This window comes from Oreochromis aureus, linkage group 13, assembly GCF_013358895.1.
Source record: "Oreochromis aureus strain Israel breed Guangdong linkage group 13, ZZ_aureus, whole genome shotgun sequence".
Classification (NCBI taxonomy): domain Eukaryota; kingdom Metazoa; phylum Chordata; class Actinopteri; order Cichliformes; family Cichlidae; genus Oreochromis; species Oreochromis aureus.
Window position 1 is genome coordinate 33,408,416 of NC_052954.1, and position 16,135 is coordinate 33,424,550.

Genomic DNA, 16,135 nt, shown 5'->3' on the forward strand with positions numbered 1-16,135 from the left:
AAAGTTAGCTCAAATTAGCTGCGTTGCAACATCCAATCATTTTCAACTCTGCCACGCCAGACTATTAACTGCCCTACAGAAGACATGCAGCACAGACTGTGGTATGTCTTGAGACAGGAAACTCAAGCACAAGTCTGCACCTTGCACGAACTTGTTAACCTGCCGAGTAGATCAGGTTTGCTGTGTCACTTTCTCCTTTTTTCCACTTTACCGATTTTATTATCTTCCCTCACAAGAATAAATATCCTGCTAGATATAACGAGGGCATACCATTATAATGATGTTAGTTTGTTTTTAAAAAAGCTAATTTAAGCATTTTATCGCTCAGTTAGGTGCATTTTTTCCTTCTCAAAAGCTCACCATAAATAAACCAGACCTGACTTTATTTGTCTAGTTTAGCGGATCGCTGTAACGCACCACTGAGCTGGGCCTGTGGGTTAAATTTTCTCTAAAGACCTCTCTTTTACCTCATTATAATAATTAAGTGCTCCCCCAATGACCTGAAACAGGCATTTAGAGAAATTGTTATCGATGTGTACATTTTGCTCTCAACCAGAACACGGACAGCACGGGTCCAGAGAGGTGAGGAGGTCGGGTACGGGCGAGGAAATGAGGAAATTAGGAAAAATATTTCTGAATATTTCATGGTCAAGATCTTCGTTGTGCTAATGAGCCAATGATGGAAGCCATAAGCTGGAAGCTGGTTCCAGTTCCACTTCAGAAAAAGCGCACTACACTGATAAAAACCACACAAAAATAAACAGCTGATCCCCAAAAAGGAAAAAGGCCACTGTGTATTTAATTAGTTATTAAAACACTGTCTTAAAGGTGCACTACGGGAGAATTCTTATGCTTTAAATACCCTTTATGTTGCCAGTGTGTGACCCAGCTTAGAAGCTCTGACCTTCTCAGTTCCCTCTATCGGCCTGTGGACCGATTGATTCAGTCTCCTCCCTACAGAACCACTAAGGCAACACTAGCTAATGTTAGTTTGGAAATAAACTCCACTAACTGCCAACATTAACAAACGAGCGGCAAAATGACACACACTCAAATGCAGCTAACACATGAGGACCAAAAACAGCCGTCGCTAACCAACTCACTGCTACACTAGCAATCTGTTTAAGTTCCTAAAACCAGCAAACATCAGCAGGTCGAATTAATCTGCTGGATTTTTACAGTTGGCTCAGTTATATGGCTGTTTGCTAGTACTAGTTTACCTGCTAAGACAGATGAATTATAAGTCATAAGTTCAGCCAATGCTGTGTTTCTTGTACTTGCAGTGTCTCTCAGCTTGACTGCATTCCAGTAGTGGTAGTAGTTGGAAAAACAGGTTAGTTTTCCTTCCTAGCAAGGTAGAGCCATTCAGATCCATCACTAACAATGCCTGAAGTTCAGTGGAATGCCTGTTAAAAACAACAACGCGTTCATAGATGGAGCTGGGTTGATTTGAGGTGTATGGCTTATTTACCAAGTCACAAATACACCACATACAATAGTATACTACAGTAATCGTCCGGATTCTAAGTTTTACTACAGTTTACATGCACTGGTGTCATCGGCACTGGTGTGACTGCTCTGACTTTCCAGGTGGTGAGTGGTATCTGTTCCTTTGCACGACGACGAGGAACAGGATGAGCACCGCCAGAGCTCCAAAATCTCCTCCAGCAGGTCACTGTGAGCGTCTCTGAGCAAACAATCAGAAACAAACTTCACCAGACATCCTCTAGTGGTCCCTGTGCTCATTGCCCGGCACCTTGGAGCCTGATTAACATTTGCCATAGAATACCAGAATTAGCAGATCCACCACTGGTGCTCTGTGCTTCTCACACATGGGAGGATTATATTTCAGTCTATAAAACACTGTCGGACTGTTCAGGTGATCAGTGATGTTTCATTTCACTGAGAGCATGCTCTGACATTGTCAGGCATGTGTATAAGCATCTGGGGGCCAAATAAAATACTTAATACTATTTTGAGTTGCTGCTGTGAAATTTCAGCAAAATTGACTACGTATAACAGCACAAACTAAGTAATGTGACTAAAGTGATGCTAGATACGAGTGTTTGGCCAGCTAGCTGTATTTACTCAAGTATTAAGTCAATTTTGTTGCCATCATACTAACATATGGGTTCATATAAAGGTATACCTGTTCCAATCAAAGACTTGTTTGTGTAGCAGTCTTTAAACTAAAGAAGACAAATGAAAAAGCAAATGTCGTATGCACTGGATGGATATTTTTACAACAACTTTAAAACAGTCACATTTCTGAGCTGGCTCAGGATGGATGAACTCCCGGTGATCTTCCACAGCAGCCAGATTCTAACTTCAGTCCATTTTTATTCCCAAAGACACACAATAGAGTCTGTGGAAACTGACTCAGCACATCAGTGGCGATGTAAACTAAACCACCGAGCTTGCATGTTGCGTTGTGGTTTTTTCTGTGACAGCAGCAGAGATTAAAATAAACTTAAAGAAAACACATGTGAGGAGCTGATCTTGGCCACCAATCACTCTATCCAAGTCAACATCTGACCCCGTTTTCCCCCTCATTTCGCAAATGGGTGTCCCTTATCTTGCCCAAGAACTGCCTTTGAACCAGAACGCACACAAATAAAAGAAGGAGGAGGAGGAGGCTGAGGAGGCACTGAGACTAAAAATTCTGCAGCAGAAAGATTTTTATAGCTCAGAGGAGGCGGAAAAGATTTCATAGAGAACACGCTGATGCACGTGGTGAGTCAGCAGTGCGACTGAACCTCAGAGTTATGTCATGCAGTTTTATCTTTATTTTTCCTGCAAACAAAATCTTCTGAAGCCTTCACAAAGAAAGAAAAGAATGTTTTTGAGCAAGAAGATGAAAAGAGCCTCAACACTTTAATCTCAGTGGCCCTTATATGTGCCCTCTGTGGGTAAGTAAACCCCCAATAAGAAGCTAATAGTGATGGATAGTAATGGTCTTAGTTGTCAGAGTGACTACTCACTGGCCACCCCCCAATAATTTGCCGAACCCCTCAGCAACCCGTGTTTTACAGCAGCATAATGAAACTAAAAATTCTGTTTTTGATGTGCCACCCCGATATTTTTAGTGACCCCCAGATGGCCACCCCTATGAAGAAATTCTGGAGGCGCCCCTGCCAGTTGGCAATTCTCATCCTCCCGAAAATTATATTTATAAACCTTGTCAATTATATTCTCCAGATTTATAACTTCAGTTCAGTGTCATTTATAGTTTCAGTTCAGACCAGGTGATTCATATTGTAAGTTTCAGACCCTACAGTAGTGCAAACCCAACAATGCCCACATGATGACTGTGGGGGAAAAGAACTCCCTTTGACTGTGAGAAATCTCCTCCTAAAATTACTTTGTTACACAGTAACAAACAAGTTACAATTTAAGCTAACAAACAAAAAATTAGATTTGACCTAAGAAATGATGAAGGACTTACTCAGCTGGCCTGAAGGACTGAGGAAGGCTGTTCCACAGTTTGGGTGCTACAGCTTCAAAAGTGTGAATAAAATAAGAGCATGGAGCAGATTCTGATCAAGAACCTGCTGCATTCTGACCATTTGAAGACAAGCTGGCGATGACAGAGAAATGCAGATGAAAAGTCAAAGCCGCTCCCTTATTCACAGGGGGGTAACCACAGTGGGCGTAGCAATGTTTTGATCTGAGTTTTTAAGCTGGATGCCCTTCCTCATGCAACCCTAAAGGAATTTGTGTGTCTGCTCCTGGGATCAAAGCAGGAATCTTTCACTTGTAAACCACATGTGTGAGAAGTGTGTACTCACAGTTCCACATTATTGGCTGACAGAAAATGTTTGATTCTGCTGTTTCTTAGGCATCAGTCACACAGGCGTAGAGACCCCGTGGTAATCAGTGTCCTAGACAAAAATCCATATTGCACTGGTTGGTGAGAGTTTGCTGCCAGTTGCTGAGTGAAACTGGTCTCAAAGAGTTATATGATGCTACAGAGGAAACCTCCTAGTGATTGCTTTGGTTAGTAGCAGATTGGAAGACAAACTTGTCTTCCTTCTCTCACCTCAACCGGTCGCAGCAGATGGCCCCGCCCCTCCCTGAGCCTGGTTCTGCCGGAGGTTTCTTCCTGTTAAAAGGGAGTTTTTCCTTCCCACTGTCGCCAAAGTGCTTGCTCATACGGGGGCATATGATTGTTGGGTTTTTCTCTGTATGTATTATTGTAGGGTCTACCTTACAATATAAAGTCGCTTGAGGCGACTGTTGTTGTGATTTGGCGCTATGTAAATAAAATTGAATTGAAAAATTGAAATTGACACTTGTCTCCAAACACTCTCTCTATGGCAGTGGTTTCAGCAGTAAGGCACAACTTTTATTTTGGAGGAAAAAGTTCTTTCACTACTTCTTGGTCGTTAGTGAGCCAGTGTTTGAAGAGAACTCTGCGTCCAACAATCTGCTAATGGCGAAAGCAATCACCAAAAGGTCTTTGGTGCAGCATCGTCTTTGCGATTGCTCCCAGCAACCTCCAGCTACCACTCGCCAACTAGTTGGCTGATATGTATTTATCCCCAGTGAGCACAGGTTTCCAGTCTCTTTGTATGTCTGAAGAAAGAACTGGACCAGTTCAACAGATTGGACGGTGAGGAAAAAAAAAGAGTATCTGCAGCTCCAGTTTGGTTACTCCAAGAAGACAAATTGGATACCAGTGTTGTGGAAAATTCAAGAACTTAAAATCCCCCAAACTAGTGAATAATATAAAGGCTTTGACCAAAAATATAAAACTTCCTATAGAATTAGGGAAGGGTATTGATAAGATTTTAACGATTCCAATTCCATTTTCGATTCTGTTTAACGATTCGATTCTTTATCGATTCTTGTTTTTAAAAAGGAGAGCACTAAGGTCGATTAGCTTAGAACTGTTTTATATCTTCTCTTTCAACAAGATAGAAATTTAGGAGTAACATGGCCTTACAAACCCAACAGTGAGATCTTAAGAGATCCAGCCTACGGCTCTTCAATGGGGTGTCACAGGGTCCCCGGGGAAAATTGTAAACGTAAAATAATAAAATAAATATTCTTCTGTAGCAATAACAAAGTATAACATAAATTATTCTGTAGCAATTACACAAGAATATCCAGTAATGTCCCTGCCTACAATTAAACACATTCACTTACCATCTGCTGTGGCAAATGGCTGCAAGGTTTTGACCACAAACTTAGTCACTGCTCGGTGACATTCGGGCCTGAAAAGAGACGCTACCGGTGGACTGCAGCGACAACTGCCAGCGAGCGCCAGCCAGACTCTGTCTGTCTCATCATGGTCACCTAAATGCACAGTAATGGCAGGTTTTGTAATAAAGCAGATCGCGCTAACATAATATGCACTGTTAGTTGATTATTTACCTGCCGCATTAACGGGAGATGACGTGCAAACGTTACCGCTGGTTGAGATTCACGAGTCCGGAGCGGAATTAAAGCCATTCATTTAAGTTCATCGCGTGTATTGTGAGCAAATGCTTTTGCATATTCGTAGTGTTTCCTCCCTTAATGAAATATCTACTTTGCAAGTATTGCAAGTTGCCCTGAACGGATGACAATCCGTTGTCATAAAGTATAAACAAACTTTTAAGCGTTTGAGCCGCTTAGGCGCCGTGTTTCCTGCCAGGTACGCTCCGACGCTCCGCAACGTGGTGACGCTATTCGGGCGACTGAATCGATAAGGGAATCGTTTGCAAAAATGGCAAACGATTCCAAGGAATTGAAACAGTGGGAACCGGTTCTCAACAAGAACCGGTTTTCGATACCCATCCCTATATAGAATATATTCAGAACTAGTTGGGTTATGTCGCCATGTAAGTCTTTATATAGAGACATTAAATTCTGTAATTTTGTTTCATAACTGCGACTCTCCCACCTCAGAATTGCTTTGTCGGGTGATTTGAAATTCCCTCTCACCCTTCAGCTACTTAAACTGTAGAAACACTTGGTAGTTCAATATTTTCCACTTCATATCTTCATCTCATGCACTAAAACATGAAAATGAGAATCACCCCTGAGGTCACTTTGCGGTGCTCATCAGGCATTTCCAGCAACCACCTGACCACCCTCGCTGACAGGCCGAGAACAGAGTGAAGCTATGTGGCAGAAAATTAATGGGACACAAACAGCCTGGCCTATTTGTGTCCGCTGCGGGGCCCCGTAGCCCTGCCAAGGTCGTTATCTGATAGACGCTCGGTCACCGTGAACTTGGCGACGTTTTGAACCAGGGTTCACGCCAGTGCCACCGACTGCACAGGTCAGTGACCGGTCAACTGATGGGAGGGTGCATGGGAACCAGAGTGGGGATGCAGCAAAACACAAGACAATGCAACACAACCTGACTGTCAAGCATTATACAACTCACGCAAGTGGAATGGTGTGCAGCAACTGTTTGGGTTACATGACTTTATCCGGGTTTAGGAGTATGATGATGAGTTCACGGTTTCATGAATGATTTTGTGGAAACGCAAATAAAGTCTAACAGTTTGAACAGAAGTGAAAACAAAACTTAATCTACAACTTTTAAAATTTCAGCCAACATAAAAATGGGAAAATCAGAATTCTGGACTTTAGCCGAGTTTTCACTGCCTCACGTTTTTAACAGATGGACATAGTTTCCAGGTAAGACATGTGAAGCCGGTATGGTTCAGTCGACGCTCCCTGTAATTACCACCAGGGGGCGACTTCTCTGATTGAAATAAACAGCTGTGTTTGTATAGCAGTCTGACTGTGATGAATCATTCAGTCACTGAAACAAGAAGCATTACTAATAATGCACAACTTTAGGCAGAGCATCATTTACCCATAAACTTCTATAGGGCCGAAGGTCTTCTTGCAACCACAGATGTCGCCCCCTGGTGGCCATTAAAAACACTGCAGATCTCAGGGACATTTGCATTGACCACTTTTCAGACCTGGAAGCTACAGCCTGCTTTTAAGGGCCTGGTATGCTCGCCACGTTGGTCGCTTCATGCACTACCACTAACATCACACAGATCCATTTATGCTAATGTTACAGCGCAGGTATTCTGCAGTATTCTCCTGGACGATAGGTGTCGCCACTCAGGCAAAACCGCCACATCAATTTAGATACAGGAGAAGTTATAACTGTCCTGTTTTTTTCAACTGTTGCAACATCTCCTTCTATATAATCTGTGAATCTCTGACCTTGTGTAGTGATACATCACTGTTTACAGCTGCATCACACACCAGGTTACATTAATCAAGAGTTGGACGACCAGCAGAAGCCGACTAGCAACAGCTGTGTCGTATGCTGCCGATCACAAGGCACTGCCCACTGGGTGTAAAATGGCCTTTAATGGGATGGACTCACTTTTTTAAGTGAGCCTCAAGTGGCCATTAGAGGAACTGCAGTATCTGGGAGCTCTACGTTGGCTGGAGGCTGTCTCCAGAGTGGGTTTGCTTGCTTTTATTTTTTTCTTCCAAAAATTGCATTTACTTTTAGTTTACCTTCTCTGCTAGTTTTAGTTTTCTGCTTTCTTGGCCTCTTCTCAGACACAGGATGTGACAAACTGTGACAAATTTAGTTTAGCATCTTCTAATTTACTCTTTACATCAACTGTACAGCAGCTACATGTGATACACTCAATGAATGCACAAACAGGACAAATTTACAAAGACTCCTTAAAGCAAAGAAAGTGCTATCTCCTTCCACAAATCCATCCACACGTCAGATTTCACAGCGCATCTATTAGACAGTCCTAGAATTAGACCAGTAAAAACAATAATAAAATTTATAACTTTACTTTCAGTATATGCCACTCTAAACAATAAAATATTTCTATGTTCTAGCTGTGATAAAGGTGTTATGGGCTTTACTAGTTAGTGTCTCAATCTATAAATTGTTACAGATAAAGTAAAAGTACAACAGATATGATACATCTGCATTTTAAATACAGCTTATTCATAATGCTACTTCATTTGATACACATATAATAGCACTGTTAAGGATAGATAACATTCGTATAAAATGAACTTTATGTTCGGGTAGTTCCTGGTTGTCGGTTCAGCGTCACACATCCGGTCTCTCCAGTGTCCATTATGAGCATTCAGATATGGTTCTATTACAGAAAATCACATTTCAGCCTTAATCAAACTGTCACATTTCATAGCTTGTTTCTCCACGTGGAGCTGCCTCACAGCCAGTGCCATGCTCAGAGGCACTTCAGAGGCAACATGAAGTCCTAAGAAGTGAACAAAGGCAAAGCTCTAAATATAAGCTAGCAGATATACAGTACGTAGCACTTGGATATGTCCATAGTGATGATGTAAAAAGCTTATTTTAGCAGGAAGAAGTGCAGAAAGGCGAAGATGCCCAGGCAGAGTGCAACAGGAAAGACAGGCAGCAGAAAATCGTGACGCCACGTGTTTGTTTCACTGGGTTTGAGTGGAAAGAAACATCCCTGAAACTGGATTTATAGAAAATATACTGGAAAAAGATTAGTAAAGTTGTGTGAGGGGAGGGTTTAAGAGTCCCTGAATAACTGCTTGTCCTCTGGATAGAAACTATTGCTAGTCACATGCGGTCCACTCATGACAGCAAAACTTAATCTCCTGTTTGAAAACTAGCAGGAAAAATGCTGCAAATTTTCATATTTTAATAACTTAAAATGTGTGTAAAGGTAAGTAAATGCTGGGAAACATGTAACATGGTTAAAATGTGCTTGTGCTACAACAGAAAGTAGTTTCTTAGGTTTGGGTCAGACCACTGAAGAAATGAAGTAACCCCCCACCCACCCATGTCCATGCAGATGAAAGGGGGCCTGAACTGCACCATCAGGACTGGCGAGGTCATTTTCTCTTTGTTAGAGAGTTCCTAGAAGCCGGAAAGGTCAAACTGCCTCCCTGGTTGAGTTTCTCAGTGTCTATTTGTCTGTTTTTTTCTCTAAAGCTGGTAGTTGTAGGAAAAATGCACGTGCAGCCCGTTTACCGGGTGCACTATTGGCACTGTTTGCATCTTGGGGAAGTTCTCCGTAGCAAGGGTCCATTTGCAAGTCCCAATCAGCTCCACAGCGAGAGTCTTTAGGATGATCTGAGCCAGTTCTTTCCCTACGCAGCTCCGCACTCCGCCACCGAACGGCACGTAGCTGAACCGGGCCGACCGGCACTCGTCCCGATCTGGGCTGAATCGTTCCGGGTCAAACAGCTCCGGGCTCTGGAAGACTGCTGCGGTCTCATGGGTGTCCCGGATACTGTACATTACACTCCAACCTTTTGGGATCTGGTAGCCCTGCAGAATAAGAAGGGCATTTCATTTTCAAGAGAAGTGATATAAACTCTGACTCAGGGTTCCAAAACAAAAAAAAAATATAGCCACTGTCGGCAAAGGTTTACAAAATAATGCAGAGAAAATGTTGAAATTGAAAACGTCTACATTTTATTGTTTGGATGATTTTTAATTATTATTATAATTCTCAAAATCAAAGACTCACAAGTGAAAAATACAAATTAATTCAAGAGTCTTATGATGTTGACCTTTTAGTTTTGGCCTGACATAGAAAGCTGGAGGCTTTAGCGTGTTGAAAACTTCTTCATTCATTTGGTTTTCAGCTTCATTCATTCAGTCAATCACTCATTATCCTGCTAATCCAGACTTCTCTTTAAACTAATCCCAGTTATTTCTGCAGAGTTAGGATTTCCTTGTTTAGGTTCCAGAAACACTCACTCGACCGAACAGGCATGAAGACATTTGCAGGAGCACAATTACGTCGTGCCTATACAAGTTAATACCGTGAGAAATAATTAGCATCACACGCTCTATAATAGTACGGTGGAAATTCCTTTGCAATCGCTTTAAACTTAACTTGTCCTTTTTCAATAAAGGCAGCAAATTGGGGGCACACTGAGGGCAGGGAGGGGGTTTTAAGAGACTAGGGAAGAGGCCGTATCAGAGCAGTTTCCCAGGACGGGCCGTCAAAGCGTAGACAGCCATGCCTCCGAACAAAGAGCCAAAATCAAAATTTAATAGAAGCAAGGTTCGGTCTGCCTCCAGCATGAAGTTCTCTGAGAGCAATTTGATTCTGCGATGGACTAAATCACCCTGAGTGTCCACAAGGAGGCGTTCTACACATGTCAGACTTTAGCTTTCCCTCTACGGTAAAGAAGATAAAGGCTACAGGCAGCTGGTGTTAGACAGAGAAGATTGGTAAACAACAAAAAGGTCATTGTGTTATTGTATTAATCCAACAGAAGTATGAAAAGTGTCCAAGAATTTGAACCAGCTGTTATTATTTATTACGTTTTGGCTAATGGGCTTTGTGCTATTGACGAATTTCCGAATCCATCCAGTTTGTGTTTTTGGTGGGTTTTGCTATTTTATTTTGTTAGTTTAATGGTCTGCCTCAGGACTGAACTGTGAACTCGTAAAACACAAATGTTCCTTTCGTTGTTTCAAGCTAAAGTGGAGAAAATGTAGAGACACATTTTATGGGGCCGTCAGCGGAAGGTAGCTGGTTAGAACATTTAAAATTTGGCCCAAACCTACTGGATAAAACTGTATGTTCATCTGTACTGCTTAAATACAGTTCCATAAACTATTGTCTAAGGATACTGTGGTTAGCAGGTCAATGGCTACCTCAATGGCTATCGGTCTATCAATAGTTTTTTGGGGTTTTTTTGTGCATCTGATTGTTTTGGGGTTTTGTTTGCTTATTTAACAGTCTGCCTCCTTGACATGTTAACTATGTAAATAATTAGCTTCCTTCAGTTGCTGTTGTGTCATGCTAGTATAGAGAGTTGCTGATGACATTTACTGGGGCAGATATATCAGCGAGCACCAGTTGCTGACTGTAGCCCAAGCCTGTTACATACACCACTGGTTAGAATGAATGTTATAGACTGTTATCTAAATGTATTTTAATTGGAAATTTGACAATCCTATATCATGTATCATTGATTAATCGAGCCAATCGCTCGATGGCTTATTTTTAATTGAGCATTCATAAATTTCCCGCACGGCCTTTGTCAATTCCAGGAGCAGAGATTTGGAAATGATCCCTTTGTAGCTGATAAAAATATATTGAGTTGTTTGTAAAACTATACAAATTAGTAAAATCTTCATACCAGAGACTCAAACTTACATCTAGTTCAAACGTCTGCAGAGCTGTTCGGTAACCACCAGAGACTGGCGGCAGGAAGCGGAGGACCTCTTTGACGACACAGTCGATGTAGCGGAGCTGGCTGAGCTTTTCCAGGCTCAGGCAGGGTACATGAGACTGCGACCGCGGGAAACCGTCTTCGTCTCTCTGATTCCGACACCCTCTGTTTAGCAGGCAGGTTGTTTCTGCATCAGCGGCGTCCTCCTGTGCTTCCATGGTGACACCAGATTGAATGCAACTGTTGTGAGATTCATAGCCGAGGTCTTCCGCCTCCAGTTCAACTCTGGCCTTGTCCACCACTGCTGGGTGGCGAAGAAGCTGCAGAACCAGCGACGTGGAGGCGCTGGCTGTGGTGGAGTGAGCAGCAAAGATCAGCTCCACTGCTGTTTCCTGCAAGAAGGGAGGTGGATGGGTTGGGTCGATGTCACCTGAACATACTGCTCTCAGGTTCACAGTCAGACACGTGAGGTCCCTGAACATCAGCTGAGAGCAAAATAGCTTGCTTACAAATAAATTAATTAAATTAAAAATTAATCAGTAACTGCCCCTAAAGGTAAATTCTGAAGCTTTTTAAATGTCCCATAAAAGGCATTTTCCAACGAGCGGCTTAATGAGACTAACGGTTCAACGGCATCATGCTGAACGCAGAAGGCTCGTCACAAAACTGGGTTTTAGTTTGTTTATAGCCTCAGATTTATGTTTTACTTTTGGTAATTGCTTCAAAAATCATAAAAATCCTTTGATTTCCCACCTTAGTGCAGTGGGGACACCATTAGCATCATTTTTAATGTCCACAGTGGTGTTCGTGCATCGCTTAGTGTTAGCATAAATCACAAAAACTTCCTGAGACTGCAGCAGCTGCTGAGCTGTGCAGGAGCAGTATTTTAGACTCCAGCCAGTCTCAGAGCGCCCTGCTCATTGACAAACTGTGCCTAAGTGGTGGTTAAAATATGACTGAGTGGGTCACAAAAACACTCAGTGTGTGCACACTCTGCACGTCTGCATCTCAGTGTTGTCTTGTCCTATCATGACTTTCAGAAAGTGAGGCTGGCACATCCTTCCCTGCACTGTGGGCTTTAACTCTGGTACCTTGAGCTCCTGCATGCTGAGCTGCTGGCCGTGCTCCTTAGCGCTGGACAACATGTAATCAAAGGCGTCGTTATATTCCTCGTCCATGTGCTGCCGCTCCCTCTTCTCTTCAATGATTTTCTCCATGTGGGCGTGCAGGATTTCTCTGGCTTTTATCCCCTGACAGAAAAGGATTGACAAATTACAAAGAATTTACATAAAAGCCAACATGAATGGACATTAATCTGCTTTTAATACCACATTATCCATGTAGATTACACATAATGTCTTTAAACTCCCCCACCTTGCGTAATCCACTGAGCGGGGCATCTATTGGCAGAGAGAAGAGGTTGTTCATCAGCTGCTCAAAGATCTTAGCCAGGTAAACGATCCGTTCCTCCTCCAGCTTCAGACCCAACAGGACCCTGACCGCAATGCGGAACGTCAGGGACTTGGCTGCACTGTACACGTCGATGGCGCCCGGCTCTGAGCACCACTTGGCGATTTCAGATTTGATGACGTCCTGAAGCCGGGGCAGGTAGGACTCCAGAGCACTCCTGCTAAACACTTTGGCCAGAATCTTGAAAGAGATAAAGAAATGGAGAGAAAGGGGTCATGAAAAGTGCACAGCTTGTGCACAGCAGACAACACCTTTTAGTGAAACCCGGAGCGAACAGACAGTTTGTGAATCCAAGCGTCAGTCCAACCTCCTGCTACACCTTCTTACTTTTCGCTTCCTCTTGTGGAGGTCTCCGATGGAGTTGACCAGGGTGTTGGGTCCCAGGATGATGCGGGTGCTCTGAGGCCACTGGGTGCACACCAGGCTGTGTTCCCCCAGCAGGATTTTGCGGATGTTTTCTGCACCCGTCACCCTGATGACCGGCTTCCCCAGGAGGTGGGTCTTAAACACATTTCCGTGACGTTCTCGCCTCGAGATGTGGAAGTTTGAACCCTGGAGGGTAGAAAGAGATTTAAACTTTGTCATGAGGGAACAAAGCAACGACTCATTAACAGTTTTAGGCCAGATAAAACTGCAACAACGTTTTATACAAACATGTGCACTGGTTCCTCTACTGCCCAGCGCAATGTGATCCTTACGGGTTAAATCTTATTGGAAGATTAAAAATATTATAAATCATTTGTGATTTTTAAGGACTGGAAACTTTTCATGCAACCACATGTACGACTCCCTTCATAATCTAGTGCACTCTGCCTCTTACAGGTATTATTTAATGAGGACCTGTGACGCCTCTGCAGATGTTGCCTATTTTTCCTCTTGCTCATTTGTGCACTTGGAGTCTCTCTGTTTTTGTCTTTTCTGGTTAGAGCCAGTTTGCACAGTTTGGTGCAGGGAGTAGTACACTCAGCTGTGTGAAATCAGTTTTGGTTTCTTTTTGCTTTGCTTTGCTTTCCTCAGTAATATCTTTATTTCTTAGGACAAGAATACTGCAACATTTTTCAGAGGAAACCCTTTTTTTTGCACCATTTTGATCAAACCTGCCACTTTTACTTGTTTAATCTGTCATTTTTTTTTACATAAAAACAGGCTGTTTCTGACAATCTTTTTAACATGATAAACTTACATTAGGCAACATAGTTTGTGGTTAATTATAAACAACATACAGTCCGATATGACTTCAAGTGGGTCAGACTATTAAAACAGCTCCATAATATAATAACCTACATTTCTTTAAATATAAATGATCTAAGAACATTTAATGGACCGTCCATTTGCACAAAGCTTAAGATACTTTTATAAAACATTTTCAACAGTATGTGCTATTACATGTGCCTGACGGATGACAGTGGATCTACTCAAACCTTCATATGTAGACTTTTTGGAAGTAAATTCCTTATCTTGCTCCACGATTCAAACAGCAAACAGATATTTTTTAAAATTCCAAAAGCTTTATACATTTGACTCATTTTCAGTCATGCTTGCATCAGTTCACCAAGTGATGCAGTGCATTAAGCTGAAAAAATGAAGATGTTAACGACTTCCATGTACTGGTTCATTCAGTGTGTGTGTGTGTGTGCGTGTGTGTGTGTGTGTGTGTGAAGGCGAAAATTTGGAGATGGGGGAAATCCGCGTGCGCTGTAAGGATGTGAGAGGATGGATGAGAGGTGAATTCTTTTCTGTAGGGAAGATAGAGATGGAGCGAGGAATTACGCGCGAGCATCAAGTCCGCACATGTCGCATCAACATCTGAACTGAGCCCGGACAACAATCTGCTTCTCGAAACTTCCCGCGTTTCTTGACAAAGTATCAACACCGTGATTATTCAAACTTCCTGCAGTCCCGCGTGGATTAGAAGCCAATAACAGATGAACATAGCTAAGGAAACACACACCTGCATTTTAGGACTTAAAAATAAATAAACAAATAAATAAAAACGACAACTCGAGTTCACTCACCTGGAACAACCAGTGGAAAGTCTCTCCGACCAGTGGCCAGCCCATGGAGCCTCTCGGGAGCGGCAGGCGGCTCTCTTTGTCCCGTGTCAGACTCCAGCGGAGGCTCCACAGCTGCCGGGTCAGTGCCAGCAGCAGGACCGCGGAGAGAAGCGAAGTGAGCGCGGTGGCCAAGGCCGACAGCACTCCAAACTGAGGCAGGGGCAACATCTCCTCCGTGCTGGTCCGCTTCCCAGCATCCACCTGCGTCTGCGCGCTGAAATTGTCTGGGCTGTGCGTAAAAAGCTTCTCCCCGTCCGTCTGTCCGGAATTCTTTTTCTTTTCCTCCTTGGTTCCTTCTTTTTTTTCCTGGTCTCCTGTAAAAGCTGCCCAGATAAAAATGTAAGGTCCGGTTGTGTTTACCCTCCGCTGCCCCAGAAATTACTCATTCAGCTCATCGCCGGAGAGAGCCAATATAAACTGTTATTACAGCCAGTTAGACCAAAACAATGACGACCATCACGCAGAAATATGCAGAGATGGTGCACATTTCTGCGATCATTTTTTCCAATTAAAACAAACTGTAGAGTGCGTCTCTTATAGCCTGACATTATTTTTAAAGCTGCGTGCATGTTACAGAGTTTGCGCAGGCAGACGCACCTTTGAAAGAAATAAAAAGCCGATCATTGCGGATGGATGCGCCTGCACACACTCACACTCTGACTCTGGGCGAGCTACATGACAAACGTGCTCCTCTCCTGCGAGGAAACTCCCCTTCATTCCGCTGTCGCTGCTCCTTCAAAATGAGGAGTAGCTGTCAAGTATTCCAAATAGTTTTAGAGGTTTGCGTGCGCCGGCTTGTCTATTAGGTTATGCGCCTTTATAGGTACAGTTCAGGGGGCTCAGCCACCCTAACCCCCCGGGCGGCCCGGAGTTTATAGAGCAGTGGCAATAAATCAGGTTTTAAAAAGAGGCAGAAGGAATAAAAGAGCGATTTGAATACAGTAGACTACAGTACGGAGCGAGGGGGAGTTAACTAAAAGCGCCAAAAGTTCAGCAAATTGCTCTCTAGCTCTGATTTTCCCAGTAAATGAAGTGAGACGTTAGAGAGCTCAGTCCTTTTCAGATTCAAACTTACCTCCAAGCAGCTTCCTCTGAGCGCACGGTGACAGAAATCCGTTCAGGGTTTGGGGGAAAGTTTCTTTCTCGGCTCCTCTGAGAGAGACCGATGCCTGCTCCTCCACAGTGAGCGGGCTGCAGGGGGTTTTATAGAAAAAGCAGCATGATCCACCTTCAATTGTGACGTTGGTTTGAATATGTTAAAAGGGCTCGGTGTTTCATTCACAGCGCTGCAGAGAGAGAGGGAAACAAGAAAGAGGAAAACGTTTGGAGAGACGCAGCAGTGCGCCCTCAGTGTGTGTGTGTGTGTGTGTGTGTGTGTGTGTGTGTGTGTGTGTGTGTGTGTGTGTGTGTGTGTGTGTGTGTGTGTGTGGCAGCGAGTGGAGGAAATCTGCAGGTATATCCAATTAGTTGTGCAGAGGTTTCAG

General features: G+C 43.2%; 1 protein-coding gene across 1 annotated transcript; it reads right to left on the minus strand.

Annotated features, from left to right (window-relative positions):
• Positions 1 to 7,565: 7,565 nt before the first annotated feature.
• On the minus strand, positions 7,566 to 15,871 carry LOC116332596 (cytochrome P450 26B1). Its single transcript, XM_031755608.2, has 7 exons — positions 15,727 to 15,871; positions 14,613 to 14,974; positions 12,925 to 13,149; positions 12,502 to 12,777; positions 12,219 to 12,377; positions 11,112 to 11,519; positions 7,566 to 9,262 (listed from the first exon to the last, which is right to left on the minus strand). Exons 2-7 carry the CDS (start codon positions 14,817 to 14,819, stop codon positions 8,918 to 8,920), a joined length of 1,620 nt encoding a protein of 539 aa, XP_031611468.2. The 5' UTR covers positions 14,820 to 14,974; positions 15,727 to 15,871; the 3' UTR covers positions 7,566 to 8,917.
• Between the last annotated feature and the right edge of the window lie 264 nt (positions 15,872 to 16,135).